This window comes from Phyllobates terribilis, unplaced genomic scaffold, assembly GCF_046119375.1.
Source record: "Phyllobates terribilis strain yellow unplaced genomic scaffold, ASM4611937v1 Scaffold_3__8_contigs__length_932513732, whole genome shotgun sequence".
Lineage (NCBI taxonomy): Eukaryota > Metazoa > Chordata > Amphibia > Anura > Dendrobatidae > Phyllobates > Phyllobates terribilis.
In genome coordinates, this window is record NW_027362763.1 from 204,556,973 (window position 1) to 204,574,025 (window position 17,053).

General features: G+C 40.3%; 1 protein-coding gene across 1 annotated transcript in view; it reads left to right on the forward strand.

Annotated features, from left to right (window-relative positions):
- FARP2 (FERM, ARH/RhoGEF and pleckstrin domain protein 2) overlaps nt 1–17,053 on the forward strand; it is a 110,070-nt gene that overhangs the window by 68,366 nt on the left and 24,651 nt on the right. The window contains exons 14-17 of the mRNA XM_073674547.1: nt 9,657–9,793; nt 12,400–12,480; nt 13,532–13,674; nt 15,197–15,272. Coding sequence (XP_073530648.1) covers nt 9,657–9,793; nt 12,400–12,480; nt 13,532–13,674; nt 15,197–15,272 — 437 coding nt within the window. The remainder of the gene's footprint in view (nt 1–9,656; nt 9,794–12,399; nt 12,481–13,531; nt 13,675–15,196; nt 15,273–17,053) is intronic.

Below are 17,053 nucleotides of genomic sequence, written 5' to 3' on the forward strand. Positions count from 1 at the left end.
AAACGTTTGGACACACCTTCTCATTTAAAGATTTTTCTGTATTTTCATGACTATGAAAATTGGACATTCACTCTGAACACATCAAAACTATGAATTAACACATGTGGAATTATATACTTAACAAAAAAGTGTGAAACAACTGAAAATATGTCTTATATTCTAGGTTCTTCAAAGTAGCCACCTTTTGCCTTGGTGACTGCTTTGCACACTCTTGGCATTCTCTTGATGAGCTTCAAGAGGTAGTCACTGGAAATGGTCTTCCAACAATCTTGAAGGAGTTCCCAGAGATGCTTAGCACTTGTTGGCCCTTTTGCCTTCACTCTGCGGTCCAGCTCACCCCAAACCATCTCGATTGGGTTCAGGTCTGGTGACTGTGGAGGCCAGATCATCTGGCGTAGCACCCCATCACTTTCCTTCTTGGTCAAATATCCCTTACACAGCCTGGAGGTGTGTTTGGGGTCATTGTCCTGTTAAAAAATAACTGATGGTCCAACTAAACGCAAACCGGATGGAATAGCATGCCACTGCAAGATGCTGTGGTAGCCATGCTGGTTCAGTATGCCTTCAGTTTTGGATAAATCCCCAACAGTGTCACCAGCAAAGCACCCCCACACCATCACACCTCCTCCTCCATGATTCACGGTGGGAACCAGGCATGTAGAGTCCATTCGTTCACCTATTCTGCGTCGCACAAAGACACGGTGGTTGGAACCAAAGATCTCAAATTTGGACTCATCAGACCAAAGCACAGATTTCCACTGGTCTAATGTCCATTCCTTGTGTTCTTTAGCCCAAACAAGTCTCTTCTGCTTGTTGCCTGTCCTTAGCAGTGGTGTCCTAGCAGCTATTTTACCATGAAGGCCTACTGCACAAAGTCTCCTCTTAACAGTTGTTGTAGAGATGTGTCTGCTGCTAGAACTCTGTGTGGCATTGACCTGGTCTCTAATCTGCTGCGATTTCTGAGGCTGGTGACTCGGATAAACTTATCCTCAGAAGCAGAGGTGACTCTTGGTCTTCCTTTCCTGGGGCGGTCCTCATGTGAGCCAGTTTCGTTGTAGCGCTTGATGGTTTTTGCAACTGCACTTGGGGACACTTTCAAAGTTTGCCCAATTTTTCAGACTGACTTTAATTTCTTAAAGTAATGATGGCCACTCGTTTTTCTTTACTTAGCTGCTTTTTTCTTGCCATAATACAAATTCTAACAGTCTATTCAGTAGGACTATCAGCTGTGTATCCACCAGACTTCTGCACAACACAACTGATGGTCCCAACCCCATTTATAAGGCAAGAAATCCCACTTATTAAACCTGACAGGGCACACCTGTGAAGTGAAAACCATTTCCGGTGACTACCTCTTGAAGCTCATCAAGAGAATGCCAAGAGTGTGCAAAGCAGTCATCAAAGCAAAAGGTGGCTACTTTGAAGAACCTAGAATATAAGACATATTTTCAGTTGTTTCACACTTTTTTGTTCAGTATATAATTCCACATGTGTTAATTCATAGTTTTGATGCCTTCAGTGTGAATGTACAATTTTCAAAGTCATGAAAATGCAGAAAAATCTTTGGACACACCTCATTTAATCTTTTGGTCTGTACTGTGTGTGTATGTGTGTGTATGTGTGTGTGTGTATATATGTGTATATATATACATATATATGTGTGTATGTATGTATGTGTGTGTATATATATGTATGTGTGTATATATATATGTATGTATGTGTGTATGTATATATATATATATATTAGTACAAAGTCACTGGCAGTATGTCGGAAGGGAGATATGTTTCACGGAGGCTGTCAGTGATGTGAAACATGGAAGTTTCTCCTGCACATTAGGTGCAAAGAGGGTTAACAGACCACGTTTACAAGGGCAAGTTTTTAGTGGATGACAAAGTGCAGGGCGGGACGTCATCCACCATGTCTCCAATCCAGGGAGTGGTCTGGGCTTTAAATAGCCAGCCTTGACACTCAGGTGTGTTCAGTGTGTGGAAGCCAGCTCCTGAGAGAGAGGAGTTGTGTTGGTGCTAAACTGGACCGTGTGCTGTTTGCTAACCCAGAGTGGCCGGATCTCGGCCAAAGTAAGGACTGTTTGTCCCTTTGTTTTTTGCCTGTTATGCCAGAAGGCTATGTTTATGTTTTCCACTTTGCCGTGGTTTATGCTGACTTATATAACAAACCACGTCATTTAAAGAGACTGTGTCCTATATCTTCCTCCAAGTGCAGCAGAGCGAGAGACTTTATATTGTGTGATCTCTGTATTACAATGTAACTGCAATGTTCAATATGTGGGAAGAACCATTCAATCAGTCCACAAACATAGAATTAACATCCGTAATGGGGTCACCAACCATAGTTTATCGAGACGCTATCTAATGGAACATCAGACGGATCCAAGCAGTTTAAAATGAACAATAATAGAACAGATAGCAGAAGAAGAAGGGTTAATAATAGGACTCTTCCCAGTGGTCAGCCTAGGCTAACCTTCCCAATAGAGAACAAATATATCCAATTTTTCATCCTTTATTAATATGAAATATGTGTTGTCCCAGATTACTTGTAATTCAGTTCATACATAGGGAATGATACTGAATTTTTGTGATGTTTTTTATATATATATATATATAATATACACACACACATTTTTTTTTTTTGTACAATTAATTTACTACGTCATCAGTGACCTTCATAAAGGTCATGAGCAATATCCTGCAAATCATACACCTGATGAATGAGCCTGATCGGCTCTGAAACGCGTTGAGTAATAAAGTATTCTACTCCCCTCGGATCATCGTCTCCTTGGTAGCGCTCACCTCGTCTACGTTTTTTGCTCTACATTTCCAATTTCTCATTATTACACATAATTTAATTTATTATAAACATATTTACTTAAAAAATTGGTGATGTGTTCAATACATATTGCACCCGCTGTATAGCCTGTGTTCACACGTCAATTTTTTAAAAATCCCGGTAAAACACTGAAAAATGCAAAGTGACCGTAATGTGTAGACGCTGCCTTGTAATGATCACTAAGCAGTATGCTCCCTCTAGTGGAGGCTAAAGGTAAGCCAGCTTGCCTAAATCGAATATGCATGTGTATGGAAAGGGCGGCAGGTATAGCTGTCACCTCAATGACGCTGAGCCCGCATCTTTCCCCGCACATGATGACTGATTTCATCAGCTGTCGTGCCTTTAAAAGCGGTAGGTGGATCAGAGCTCCACCCGCAGCTGTTAACCATTTAAATCCTGCTGTCAATCTCTGTCAGCAGGATTTAACACGTGCCTCCCAGAAGTGCATCATTCCGGCCGCTTATTATTTGTCATACTCCTGTGATTGCCGGCTCGATGCTGGCTTTCAGCAGAAATTGTAATTTCTGCTATACATAGCAGTGCTATCGGACGATAGCAGTCACCTAAGGGGACTGTTTTAAAAAAAAAAAAAGTTTTAGGGGTGTGGCTGACAAAAAAAAACACAAGGTCAGATCACCCCTTTTGCCCCATTGAAAATAAAACAATTTTACATACTCATATTTGGTATCGCTGAATTCAGAAATATCCGATCTATCAAAATCTAAAATAAATTAATCCGATCATTAACAGTGTTACAAGAGAAAAAATTCACAATTACCTTTTTTTGGTTGCTGCAACATTGTAATAAAAGGGCAATCGGAACATCGTATCTACCCCAAAATGGTATCAAATAAAAATGTCAGCTCACGGTGCAAAAGATAAGCTCTCACACAGCCCCATATCCCAAAAAAAAACGAACTGCTACGGTTTTCCAAAAATGGCGTCAAACGCAAAAACTTTTTCATACAAATTTCTGAATTTTTTTTTTCATCTGTTAAAGATGAATAGGAATTGGGATGTGTTATGCAGAATGGTAAAAAGATATGTTATAGAAAAAATGTAAATTGTTAATTACTTAAAGGAAAAATTGCTCCACAGTGTTATTGTACGGAGACGAAGGACATTCTGCTTTTAACCAGACCTGCATGTTCTTATTTGCAGAGTAAAACAAAGAAGCTTGCTAGATCACATCGATCATAGAATCATAGAATGGTAGAGTTGGAAGGGACCTCCTGGGTCATCTGGTCCAACCCCCTGCTCAAAGCAGGATTCACTAAATCATCTCAGACAGATGTCGGTCCAGCCTCTGTTTGAAGACGTCCATTGAAGGAGAACTCACCACCTCTCGTGGCAGCCTGTTCCACTCATTGATCACCCTAACTGTCAAAAAGTTTTTTCTAATATCTAATCTGTGTCTCCTCCCATTCAGTTTCATCCCATTGCTTCTAGTCTTTCCTTGTGCAAATGAGAATAAAGATGATCTTTCTACAATGTGACAGCCCTTGAGATATTTGTAGACAGCTATTAAGTCTCCTCTCAGTCTTCTTTTTTGCAAGCTAAACATTCCCAAATCCTGTAACCGTTCCTCATAGGACATGGTTTGCAGACCGGTCACCATTCTGGTCGCTCTTCTCTGAACTTGCTCCAGTTTGTCAATGTCTTTTTTAAAATGTGGTGCCCAAAACTGAACACAGTATTCCAGATGAGGTCTGACCAAAGAGGAGTAAAGTAGACTGTATGCTTCTGTTAATATTCTGTTTTTTGCTGCTGCATCACACTGTTGACTCATGTTCAGTCTATGATCTATTAGTATACCTAAGTCTTTTTCACATGTACTGTTGCTTAGCTCTATTCCTCCCATTCTGTATATGCTTTTTTCATTTTTATTGCCAAGATTTAGTACTTTGCATTTTTCCCTGTTAAAAACCATTCTGTTAGTTGCTGCCCACTGCTCCAGTTTATTTAGGTCTCTTTGAATCCTCTCTCTCTCTTCTCTAGTGTTAGCTATTCCTCCTAGCTTTGTGTCATCAGCAAATTTAATCAGTTTACCCTCAATTCCTTCATCTAAATCATTGATAAAGATGTTGAACAATACAGGTCCCAGGACAGAGCCCTGTGGTACCCCACTTGAGACATTCATCCAACTGGATGTGAAGCCGTTTACGACCACTCTTTGAGTCCGATCACTAAGCTAGTAATGAATCCACCTAACAGTTGCCTTGTCCATTCCATACTTGGTCATTTTTTCAATAAGGATGGTGTGAGATACTTTGTCAAATGCTTTGCTGAAGTCAAGATATACTATATCTACAACATTTCCCTGTTCCACCCAGTCAGTGATTCTGTCAGAAGGAAATTAAGTTAGTCTGACGTGACTTGTTAGTTACAAACCCATGCTGACTCTGGTTAATCACTTCATTCTTATCCAGGTACTTACATACATGTTGTTTAATAATTTGTTCAAAGATCTTTCCTGGTATAGAAGTCAGACTCACCGGCCTATAGTTCCCTGGGTCCACCTTCTTCCCCCTTTTGAAGATAGGAGCAACATTTGCTCTTCTCCAGTCTTCTGGGACTTCTCCTGTTCTCCAAGAATTTTCAAAGATTATGGAGAGTGGTTGTAAAATTTCTTCTATGATCTCCTTCAGTACTCTGGGGTGTAATTCATCTGGACCTGCAGACTTCAACTCATTTATGTTAGCTAAATATTCCCTCACAATCTTTCTGTTTACAGATAACCTGGATTCTTCTATTCCTTTAATAAGACAGTGAAGATCAGTTGATGTTACATTTTCTTTCTGAGAGAAAACTGATGCAAAATAGGAATTAAAAAGTTCGGCCTTCTCAACATCCTTTCTTACCATTTCACCATTTTCATTCTGTAAAAATCCTATAGCATCTTTTGACTTTTCTTTTACTTTTGACATACCCCCAAAATCCTTTTTTATTGCTTTTGACATCTCTTGATTCATTGTCAGCTTTAGCTAACCTAATACGTGCCCTACAGGTTCTGCAGACTGCATTATAATCTTCTTTAGATGTGCCTCCCTCTTTCCATTTGATAAACATTTCTTTATTTCTTTTTATCACGTGTTTAAGTTCTGTGTTCATCCATCCTGGTTTCCTTAAATGCTTCCCATTCTTCCTACTTTTCGGGATTGTTAACGATTGTCCCGATTAAAGATCCGCTCCATTGACTATAGTACTCCAGTTATATACCAAAGAAAAGAGAAGAAGAGGAATTTCTATGTATCTAACTACTCCTTATGGTTAAGTTTTGGTCCCATAGTGCAAGGAACTTGCCAGCCAGCATGAGACTGAACATTCTCCAATCCATAGGATCCAGCACTACTACTAATGTTGTCTTTAATTGTCAGTAAAATGTAAATCCGTTATTTTTTCTATATCATGACTAAGAGCATGTTTATTTGAAACGCTTAGGTATGGTCCACGCCACTTTGTTGCTGTCTTATCTTTTTTGGATTTATATCTGATATTTAAATACAGCTACAGCCACATGGGCTATTAAAAGATAATTTTTCATCATTTGTTTGTGTTCTGCCTCCAATCTTTTTGTGGATATACATAAGACTGGTGTGTACCTGGGTGGCTTTGCATCTTTTTTCATTTTTGTGCTGCTTTTGATCTTTTCTTTTTCAATATTTAAATAGATATATTTTTAAGTAGTGCTGGATTGTGTGATCTTATGGATTTGAGAAGGTTATGTAATATCTAATTATGGTTGAAACCATCGAGCATATGAATTGCCTATGTTTCCTAATATGATTATTTTTATATAAAGCTTATATACTGTATAGCGCACGTTATACAAATTTCTAATATGCTTTGTGTTTCAATTTATCACTCTTTTTAATAGCATCACTATTTGTTGTCAGTGAATAGAAACCTTCTTAATATCCAGAACCTAGAAAAAAAAAACATCTATATGATCTACTAACAAAGGTGCTCGTCTCCTTACCAGAGAGCTCTGATATATACAGTAAACCCTGCACATGTGTCAACTGAGCATCATCAGGACAGATTTTACAGGATGTTAAAGAAGGATTCTGCTGACACATCTTTTAATACTTTCCAGGAAATAAACATTTTTGAGCATCTTTTCTTAAGTCTCTGCATTAAGTCACATCTCCATTATTCCTCCTGGAAATGTATAAATAAATTGGCAACTGGGTGTTGCCACAATCTTTTGTCATTGGAGTATGTATCTTTATAATCTGAAAACGATCAACCCAGAAACGGTTATCATTCAAGACGCACACAAATAAAGTAATACAAAGTTGCATGATTTGCCAATATGCCGTAATTGTGGTTCATCTGAAATTCCCTTTAGGATTCTCAATATTTGATTCACAGCTAAAGAATATGGTACCTTGCAGTGCCATCTAAATTGTCCTCGGACACAGAATGTCCACACAGTGCCCTACATTGATGAGACCTGGAAATCAACATTGCTTTCTCCATGAGATGCATAGGGTCAGATTTTGGGACCGCCTTTGGGACCGTAATTACACGTGGACGTGTTTTGTTTTTCATGATGTATCCAGTAGTGAAGTGAAGAAGTGGAACATGTGACATGCCATGTGAGCACTGCTAGAGACGTATCTGAAGACGTGACTTGGTTTATATCATTATCTCTCTGAATAATTCTCATTTTGTTAACAAGAGCTTCAAATTCTACAAAGGCGTCTTGACCTGAAGCTGGAGGGCAGATTGGCAGCATGGGTTTTCTTCATGTCACATGGCTGCAAATGTCAAGGAGCAGTGAATCGGTGGAAAAATGTCTATAAACTTCTTCGTCCAGAGATCAGCAGTCCAGTGGATGAGGAACCTCTACAGATGGAGATGGCACATTTCCGTTTGATAGAATGTCATCTACTCTTGACTTTCATAATTTTTCTTAGCATCTGTCTTTCTTTTTTACGTTGATTATATATGGATTCTGTCTGGCAATCTCTGCGCTATAGTTCTCCAGGTTTCCTCGGTTTACGTTTTAGACTTCTTTTAGTGTTTTTGTGCATGATCTTTCCTGTCTTACCTCGTGTATATGTATTTCACTTTGATTTCATACATTTCTCATGGTGTGGCTTGTTTGTTTGTTTGTTTGTTTTTCACTCATTTTTACTTTTGCTCCAAGATCTTTTCTTCTTACCATTCCATTCATGAACCATACATTTTTCTTAATGCACTTCCACATTTTCAAGAAACATGGTTAAAGGGAAGCTTTGCCTTTTTAAGTAATGTTCATATATGCAGATATTTACAGTGTGAAATTTAGCTGGACATTTTACAAAAGCAATCACTTTTTAAAAAGAAGCAGATGGCATGATCAAAAGATCATGGTAGGTCCATCTTCTGTAACCCAAGTCTTAGGCTACTGCCACCCATATCTATGATATTCTATGGGGTTGTGCACATGACTAATCGAGTGTCGGATCAAAATTAGCAATGCAAGTCTATGGTACTTTTGAAAAAAATTAGTGAACCTTATTTTTTTATATTCCTCTCTGTCTGAGAAAAACTAATGTCACCATGATCAGTGTCTGACCAGAATAGTTATGTTGCCATCAGAACCTTTCAGGAGGGCATTCTTGGATTTTGGACTTCCATTTTTAGGTGACAGAATCAATTTTGTTGGGGTATTGCCAGTGGAAAATATTTTCATGATTTTTAAAGATTCAATATGTACAATTTTTCCCTCCTCCAACACAGTGGATGATTGGCCGATCCCAATTAAATCGGGATTCATGCAAAATGATCTACCCCTTTTATTGTTTTCAAGACCGGCCATTTGGACTACTGCTGCAGTAAAATCAGTCAGTAGTGCTGCCATAGTTTCCCTATAGCCCAAAGCTGCTTTAATAGTAACATGTTGTAATGTTTTATGTTTTTTTTCATAAATCAGCTGTACCAGCATATTTATTAGACTGAAATGTCTCTTCCCCCAATTTTCAGTCACGTATTATTTCCCTGAACTCTCAAAAACTGCTTAAATCTGTCTACAAACGTGTTTTCAGTGAGGGATCAAATTACACCTGCTGCCAATAAAAGTTTATGAAGAGGGAAAGAGAGAAAGGCAAACAAGCAGAGAATAAGAACATAATCAGAAATAGGATATGTGCACACACTTTCCTTTTCATAGGCAGATTCTACCTAAAAAAGCGCTAGAAGAAACTCCAAAAATAATAAACATATGCACAGCAATGTCAAGACATGTCTTCTTTTTTTTTTTTTTTTTTTTCAATCGTTTCAGGCTTTGAAAGCCATGAAGTGACCTGACCATTTTTCACGCAGCTTTCGTTTAAAAGCCATTCAGTAGTTTATATACACAGTTTAAGTAAAAAGTCGCCGCAGAGAAATCAGCCAGAAAAACGCCAAAAAACACTTTTAAGGAAAAATACTGCCAGCATTTTCCTGAAGCGCCTTCTGCTTCAAAAACTGTGAAGGTACGCCAGCAAAGACGCCGGGTGCAGATATACATTGTGCTATTCCTCGTGTAAACATATAAGACATAGAGATGTAGGGGTCATTGGAGGCAAGATGCACTGTTTAGGTCTTTTCCACTAATGGGATCCAAAACGGGATTCGTCTTTATTAACTCAGAATGATTTCATTTAATTTTTAAAAATGGGATTTCTAATTCAGATGATCCCTTAAACAAAAAGGTGACGCTTCCCTTTAACAAACTATGATCATATATTACCAATACATTACATAGTATTCCTAGAGGCACAAACCAGATCCTTATAACATTTCATTTTGTGTTTTTTTTTTTTTTTTAAATCTACAGGTTGTCACTTGTCTCCAGTAATGCTCAGGCCGCCCTCCTCTTCCTCCCAGCCTGGCAGATCTCCACTGATGAGCCCAACGTTAAGTGACAGTGGTAGTGCCAGGGCTGATGATGTGGAAGAAATTTCTGACAATAAGGTAAGCGGAAACCAAAAATAATTCACCGACTGCCTATCAAAGTCGTTTTCCTGGGCTACAATACCCTTGAAAAGGCAATCTATATCAGATCGTGGGGGAAAGCGAATCCAGTTCTTCCACTGTTGGGGCTGTTTTTTCTCAGAGGCGATTCCACAGTAAAGTGAGCTCTTTTACGATGTTATTTTTTGCTGCTCAGTCCTATTGTTCTCAATAAGGGAAAAAAAATCTCATTAATTTTGCTGCAACTGTGATGTGGTGTGGAGGTTTTTTTCTTGCTCCAAAAAATAGACAGTGAGCGGTTGTGGCTTATTGTGTGGATGGGCATGGCTCCATTCAGCAGGGCTAAGGCTGTTTCTATGTATGGTGCTGCAGACACAGCTCTCCCTGTAGACCCATGTAGTAGTAGTAGAGCACGGCACTCTTGACAGCAGGTGCACAAGTAGGAGCCCAATCCGTAGTATAATATCTGAACAACTTGGCACTCAATTGATGTAGGTATGTATAGGTCAGAATAGGTGCCATAGCTTTAGTGGTATTCCCAATGTCCAGATGCACTGTATTCTGTTTAGTTTGAGCATTGAGTCCTATATTCTTCTATGGCAATCCCTATATCTGAAGAAGGTCTAAACTGAGACCGAAACGTCATATGTTCACTGTGGATTGCAAATAAATCATCTTTTTTCTACATCAATTGAGTGCCAAGTTCTTCATAGATACTCCCTGCAGACCCAGGCTCCCCTTGTATCTGTATGTACAGTATACAGCAGTGTGTATACAGTCATGGCCGAAAGTGTTGGCACACTTGACATTTTGCGGATTATAAGACACACCTGTTTATAAGACGCACCCCAAATTTTGGGGAGGAAAATAGGAATAAAATGTTTTTTAATAAACCAGTTCATATTATAATCAGCTTACATGGGGGGGCAGCGTTGGTAGAGTGGGGTCCCAGCGTTGCCGCTGGCTGAGGCAGGAGATGCTGCGAAGGCAGGACGGGGTGTTCGGAGTCGGGAGATGGCTGCGGGCCCCATGCTGTCTGCCACGTTCTGCTGGAGGTGTTTGGTGGCGCGGGAGCCATTTTCCCGGAGTCCGTATGGATGGTGCGGGGCTCCGACTGCCACAAAATGTCGGCGGAGCCCCCGCACCACCGAACACCTCCAGCAGAACTTGGCAGACAACATGGGGCCCGCAGCCACCTCCCGCCTCTGAACACCCCGTCCTGCCTCCGCAGCATCTCCAGGACCCCGCTCCACCGCAGCCAGTAAGGTGATTTTGCTTTGTAAGACGTACTCCTATTTTCCCCCCAAAGTCCAGAATTGTTTAAAGGCATAGTAATCTTAGTGTATGTAAACTTTTGACTTTGCAGGAAGTAATAAAAATGCCTTAAAACATTCTCTCTCTCTCATTATTCTGGCATTTGGCAAATATTAAAAATGATGGTAATGCTAATTGACCTAAAACGTGAAAGGTTTATTCTGATTTCATGTCAGATATTGAGAAAAACATGCATATGTTTCTTTTTATATAGTGTATGTAAACTTCTGGTTTCAACTGTATATGACTACACAAAAATACATGTATTTTCTTAATTTTTAGTTAGAAGACAGTCTGGTAACTTTCAGTGCTGTTCATGTTCACAACAGTGTATTTTATGTTATCGGAGTCAGGCGTGGACATATACCATTGGTGCAGCCAGTGCAGTTGCACAGAGGCCCAAGAGATAAGGGGGCCCACGTCTACCTCCAAAGCAGGTGGAATTGTGCATTATGATGAGATATTGGACGACAAAGGCCCATGTATTGTTTTTGCACAGGGGCCCTCTTCTGTGTCCACTCCTGATTCGAGTGCTTTATTTCCAGTGGTGCTTTATGATGGATTTTGCAGAATGTCAGGATGCTCATGTGAACTAGCCCTTGTAGTTTTGAAGATATTCTAAACATGTCCTTTTTGGATCTGTAAATATTTTTTTTTTCAGGAAGAGAGAAAAAGGTCTGTATTTATTCCCCCTAAATAGTGCAGTCTTATCTATAGGCAATTCAGTATTGTATCTCAACCCTGTACACTTGAAAATATATACCGCAATACTGGGTACAGAATAAGGTGGAACGTTTGGGAACAGAAAAAAAGGTTAATTTGTGTTTGTTACCTCTCTAGTTCTATGCTGCTTCTTTAGCAAGGTGGTAGAAGAGTGTGGCAGGTCTACATAAAATACTACTTTCTGAATATTAGCCCTTGCAGTGATGCTCAACTCAATAGATGGAGTTATTAAAAAGAAGGTGGGTTAACGCAGCTGATGCTTAGCCAACACTTGTCACTCAGGTCAATCTGGGGGTCATTCAGTCATATATCTTTCACTAATTCTATTGTTTCTTGGTCTCTGAAAGATGTTTGCTGCATTCAAGGTGGAATGTTTTGCTGCCTATGTAGCAAGAGAACCGCAAATGTAGCTCACTCATTTGTGTGCACCTGATATCAATATTGGGGGCAAACAGCTGACATTTCCCATGATACATGCATATTCGTGGCATTACAGAGAATCCATAAATTATTGCTAGTGGCGTCCAAAGTGCAAACACCAGAACTATCTTTATTTCCCGGATCTGTAGATGGATGAAGCCTATTATATCACCAAGGAAGTTCTCAGCACAGAGACGTCTCATTTCAAGGATATCGAGGTCATAACTGTGGTAAGCTTCAATGATTAGATAAAAATGCTCGTCCTACCCAGCCATTCGTCTTGTCTTCTATATTTGTATCCCATGTGCATAGTCCTTGGCTTTGGTAACCTCACATTCAATTTGCAATACCTCATTATACCTTGCTTAATGGTTGCATGTCAGAGTGGAATCTCGAGTATGTCAGGATCACTGTCTGACAAGGTATAAAGTCCAGAAAAAACAATGTTATAAATAATTTTGGACTTCCCAATCTACATATGATCTTATCCTAAGGAGAGACAACCCCACCCAAGAGCAGCCCTAGGAGACAAAAAGTAGTACAAGATTAACGTAAGTTTTCAAAAAATTCTGATATTTAATTCTACCACTATCAAATACGTTTTAATTTGAGTATTCGGAAAAGGAATCTGTCAGAACCATCCACTCCCCCCCACACACTTTTTATTTGGTCATGGTGCTCTCTTAAAAATAATGTCATGCATACCTCTACTGATGCAATCTGTTGCTACCTGACTGAAAAAAAAAATCAGTTTTAAGTTATATAAAAATTAGGTTTAAGTGCTCCGGGCATGATCAGAGCACTTCCCAAGCCTCTGCCTTCCTGCCTCTATTCTCTGCTCAGCCCCTCCTTTATCTGCTTAACTGACAGCTCCCATGCAGTGTGGTCAAACCAGTGAGCTGTCAGTCAAGCAGATGAGGATGAGGAACGGAGCCCATGGAGGCAAAGGCTTTGGAAGTGCTCTGATCATGTCCAGGGCACTTAGGCTTCTTTTGCATAGAAATTAAAACTGCGGAGCAACAGATTGCATAAATAAAGGTGTGGATGACATTGTCTTTCACAAAGCAACTATATAAACAGTTTGAGAGTGGATTGTTCTAACAGATTCCCTTGGAGCTATAATTCCCCCAATACGGGGAAGATGCCCTTTCCCATAATTGATGATGTTGCCCAGTATTCTTAGGGTTATAGCAGTTATTAACTTGTAATTTTATGTGGAATTTGCCCAGTAGATGTCCCCCACACTTCTACTCTTCTGGCATGTTGTGCATTGGTTTTTAGTGGCTGGAGAAAGCACTCGGTAAAGGTGGAGATCTACAGGAAACACTAGAGCACCAGATGAAGCCTCTGTTTTCTTGCATGGAGCCCATACGGCTGTTTCACAAGGAATTTTTACAGCAACTTGAGGACGTCCTAAGCCTTTGGTAATTACATAACCATAGAGTAAGAGCTTTCTTTTATAGGATATGGGTATTTTTTATCTATTGTGTGAGGGAATAGATACAGCTGAGCCGGTGGGAGAATTAAAAAGATAATAATCACTTATATGGAAAATCTCAGCATTATATAAGATAAAGCAAGATATCCATACACAACGCTAACGCTATGTTGTATGTTTTAGAGAAGGCGAGAATAGAGTTAAGCCCCCGTCTCACACGGTTTTGGTGACTCACCAGCGACCTCACCAGCGATGTCGCTGTGTGTGACACTTTGCAACGATCAGGCCCCTGCTGTGAGGTCGCTGATCGTTGCAAAGTGTCCTGGACCATTTTTTGGTCGTTGGCCTCCCGCTGGCCAGCACACATCGCTGTGTGTGACCAGCGGGACCAACGATCAGGCTGGTAACCATGATAAACATCGGGTTACTAGGGGCACACGCGCACTTAGTAACCCGCTGTTTATCATGGATACCACTCTGCTACGGTGCGCGGAGGCTCCCGCGCACCGTAGCAGAGTGGTATCCATGGTAAACAGCGGGTTACTAGGGGCACACGCGCACTTAGTAACCCGATGTTTACCATAGTTACCAGCCTGCTCCTGCTTGCAGCAGGCTGGTAACGGGAGCAGGACATCGTGGAACGATTCTTTCCACGATGTCGCTGCTCCCCTGATCGCTGGTGAGCCTGCCTGTTTGACAGCTCACCAGCGATGTATTAGCGATGCAGCAACGATCCCTGACAGGTCGTATCGTTGTCGGGATCACTGCTGCATCGCTTAGTGTGACGGGGCCCTTACATGCAGGTGGTTGTATAAAACTTTTCTGCTGCCCCCCTCTTAACTACCAGGGCCACTGTAATCTCTATTCACATTTATATCAAAGGATAATGTTCTATTTCCTTCAAGTTTTATAATTTAATTTATAAGTACTTGACTTAAATTAGTTTTCAGATTTTCAGAATTATTGTCAAAGGAGGTGTTTTTTTTTTACTTTTCTTTAAAAAAAACATCATAGAATCATATCCAGATGTTCAGCCCTTAGGTTATGGAAAGTTATTTTTAAAAACTTTTTTTTTCCAAATCATAACCACTTATTTTTTCAGGCTAATGCTGCGGAGAGCTTTGTGATGCCTTGCTTAGCTCACAAATTGTGTAAACTGATGTATTATAACAAACTGCAGTTATAAATTGTAGTAAGTTAAAGGGGTGGTCTCTTAGGACAGATGGACATCATGGAAGGGGTCTTCAGTTCAAAGTGGTGCTTGTTCTGATGGACTTGAGCTGACCTTGTATTTCATGAACGACCATTTATCTGAATGGCCACCATGGAATACAACATTACCCCTGCTACTGTACAGGAGAAGAGTCTAGCTGGTTGTAGCTTTTCCTGACAATACAAGCTGATTCTTGGAAGTGGGACCTGGAGGATGTTGAGATAACTCCCTTAATTTGCTATTTTCATCCTGGGTGTCATCATGCTTTGAAAACTTATAAAATGTGTATTTCCAGGGAAGGGCGATTTGCACGTACAAAAGACATGCAAATTCTTGGAGACTTCATGCTTCGGAATATGACTGCCTTAAGGGTAAGTCTTTAGTAATTTTTCCATACTGTGCGTCACAGTAATGCTGACATTGTTAGTATTTGCATTTTACAAGCCAGGTTGCTTGTACTTGTACTGTGATTATATATTTAAAGGGAATGTGTCACCCCCTGGGCGATATCAGACCTCTACTATGGCCATACAGGTGATAGAAAAGTAAATCTATACTTACCTGTATGGCCCATAACAGAGGTCTGATTGCAGAGAAATCTGGTTTTATAAAGTCTGTTTTCCAGAGGCTTGGAGTCCGGGGAACGCCAAGCAAACCCCTCCTATCTGCTTACTATTCCCCTAAATCAAGATCCGCTGCTGGCAGATCCCTGTACCATTGCCGACGAATTGCGTCCCAGATCAGTGATACATTTATTGGTGGTGGAACCAGTGGTATGGCTACTGTCAGTAGCTTGGATGGCTTAAACGTGCTACCATGGCCTATAGCATCTTTGGAGTTTCGTGTGTATTTCTGCACATGACTCTCATACTCCATACTGAATAAAGCAAGATGTTTTGAAATTTTTGTTTACGTTTTTTTTAATCTTTAGCATATTAACCATATTAACATATTCATCCATCCTATATGTGTGTGTGTGTGTATATATGTATATGTATATGTATATATATATATATATATATATATATATATATATATATATATATATAATGTGTGTGTGTACAGTACAGACCCAAAGTTTGGACACACGTTCTCATTTAAAGATTTTTCTGTATTTTCATGACTATGAAAATTGTACATTCACACTGAAGGCATCAAAACTATGAATTAACACATGTGGAATTATATACTTAACAAAAAAGTGTGAAACAACTGAAAATATGTCTTATATTCTAGGTTCTTCAAAGTAGCCACCTTTTCCTTTGATGACTGCTTTGCACACTCTGGGCATTCTCTTGATGAGCTTCAAGAGATAGCCACCGGAAATGGTCTTCCAACAATCTTGAAGGAGTTCCCAGAGATGCTTAGCACTTGTTGGCCCTTTTGCCTTCACTCTGCGGTCCAGCTCAGGTCTGGTGATTGTGGAGGCCAGGTCATCTGGCGTAGCACCCCATCACTCTCCATCTTGGTCAAATAGCCCTTACACAGCCTGGAGGTGGGTTTGGGGTCATTGTCCTGTAAAAAAAAATAAATGATGGTCCAACTAAACGCAAACCGGATGGAATAGCATGCCGCTGCAAGATGCTGTGGTAGCCATGCTGGTTCAGTATGCCTTCAATTTTGAATAAATCCCCAACAGTGTCACCAGCAAAGCACCCCCACACCATCACACCTCCTCCTCCATGCTTCACGGTGGGAACCAGGCATGTAGAGTCCATCCGTTCACCTTTTCTGCGTCGCACACAGTCACGGTGGTTGGAACCAAAAATCTCAAATTTGGACTCATCAGACCAAAGCACAGATTTCCACTGGTCTAATGTCCATTCCTTGTGTTCTTTAGCCCAAACAAGTCTCTTCTGCTTGTTGCCTGTCCTTAGCAGTGGTTTCCTAGCAGCTATTTTACCATGAAGGCCTGCTGCACAAAGTCTCCTCTTAACAGTTGTTGAAGAGATGTGTCTGCTGCTAGAACTCTGTGTGGCATTGACCTGGTCTCTAATCTGAGCTGCTGTTAACCTGCGATTTCTGAGGCTGGTGACTCGCATAAACTTATCCTCAGAAGCAGAGGTGACTCTTGGTCTTCCTTTCCTGGGGCGGTCCTCATGTGAGCCAGTTTCTTTGTAGCGCTTGATGGTTTTTGCAACTGCACTTGGGG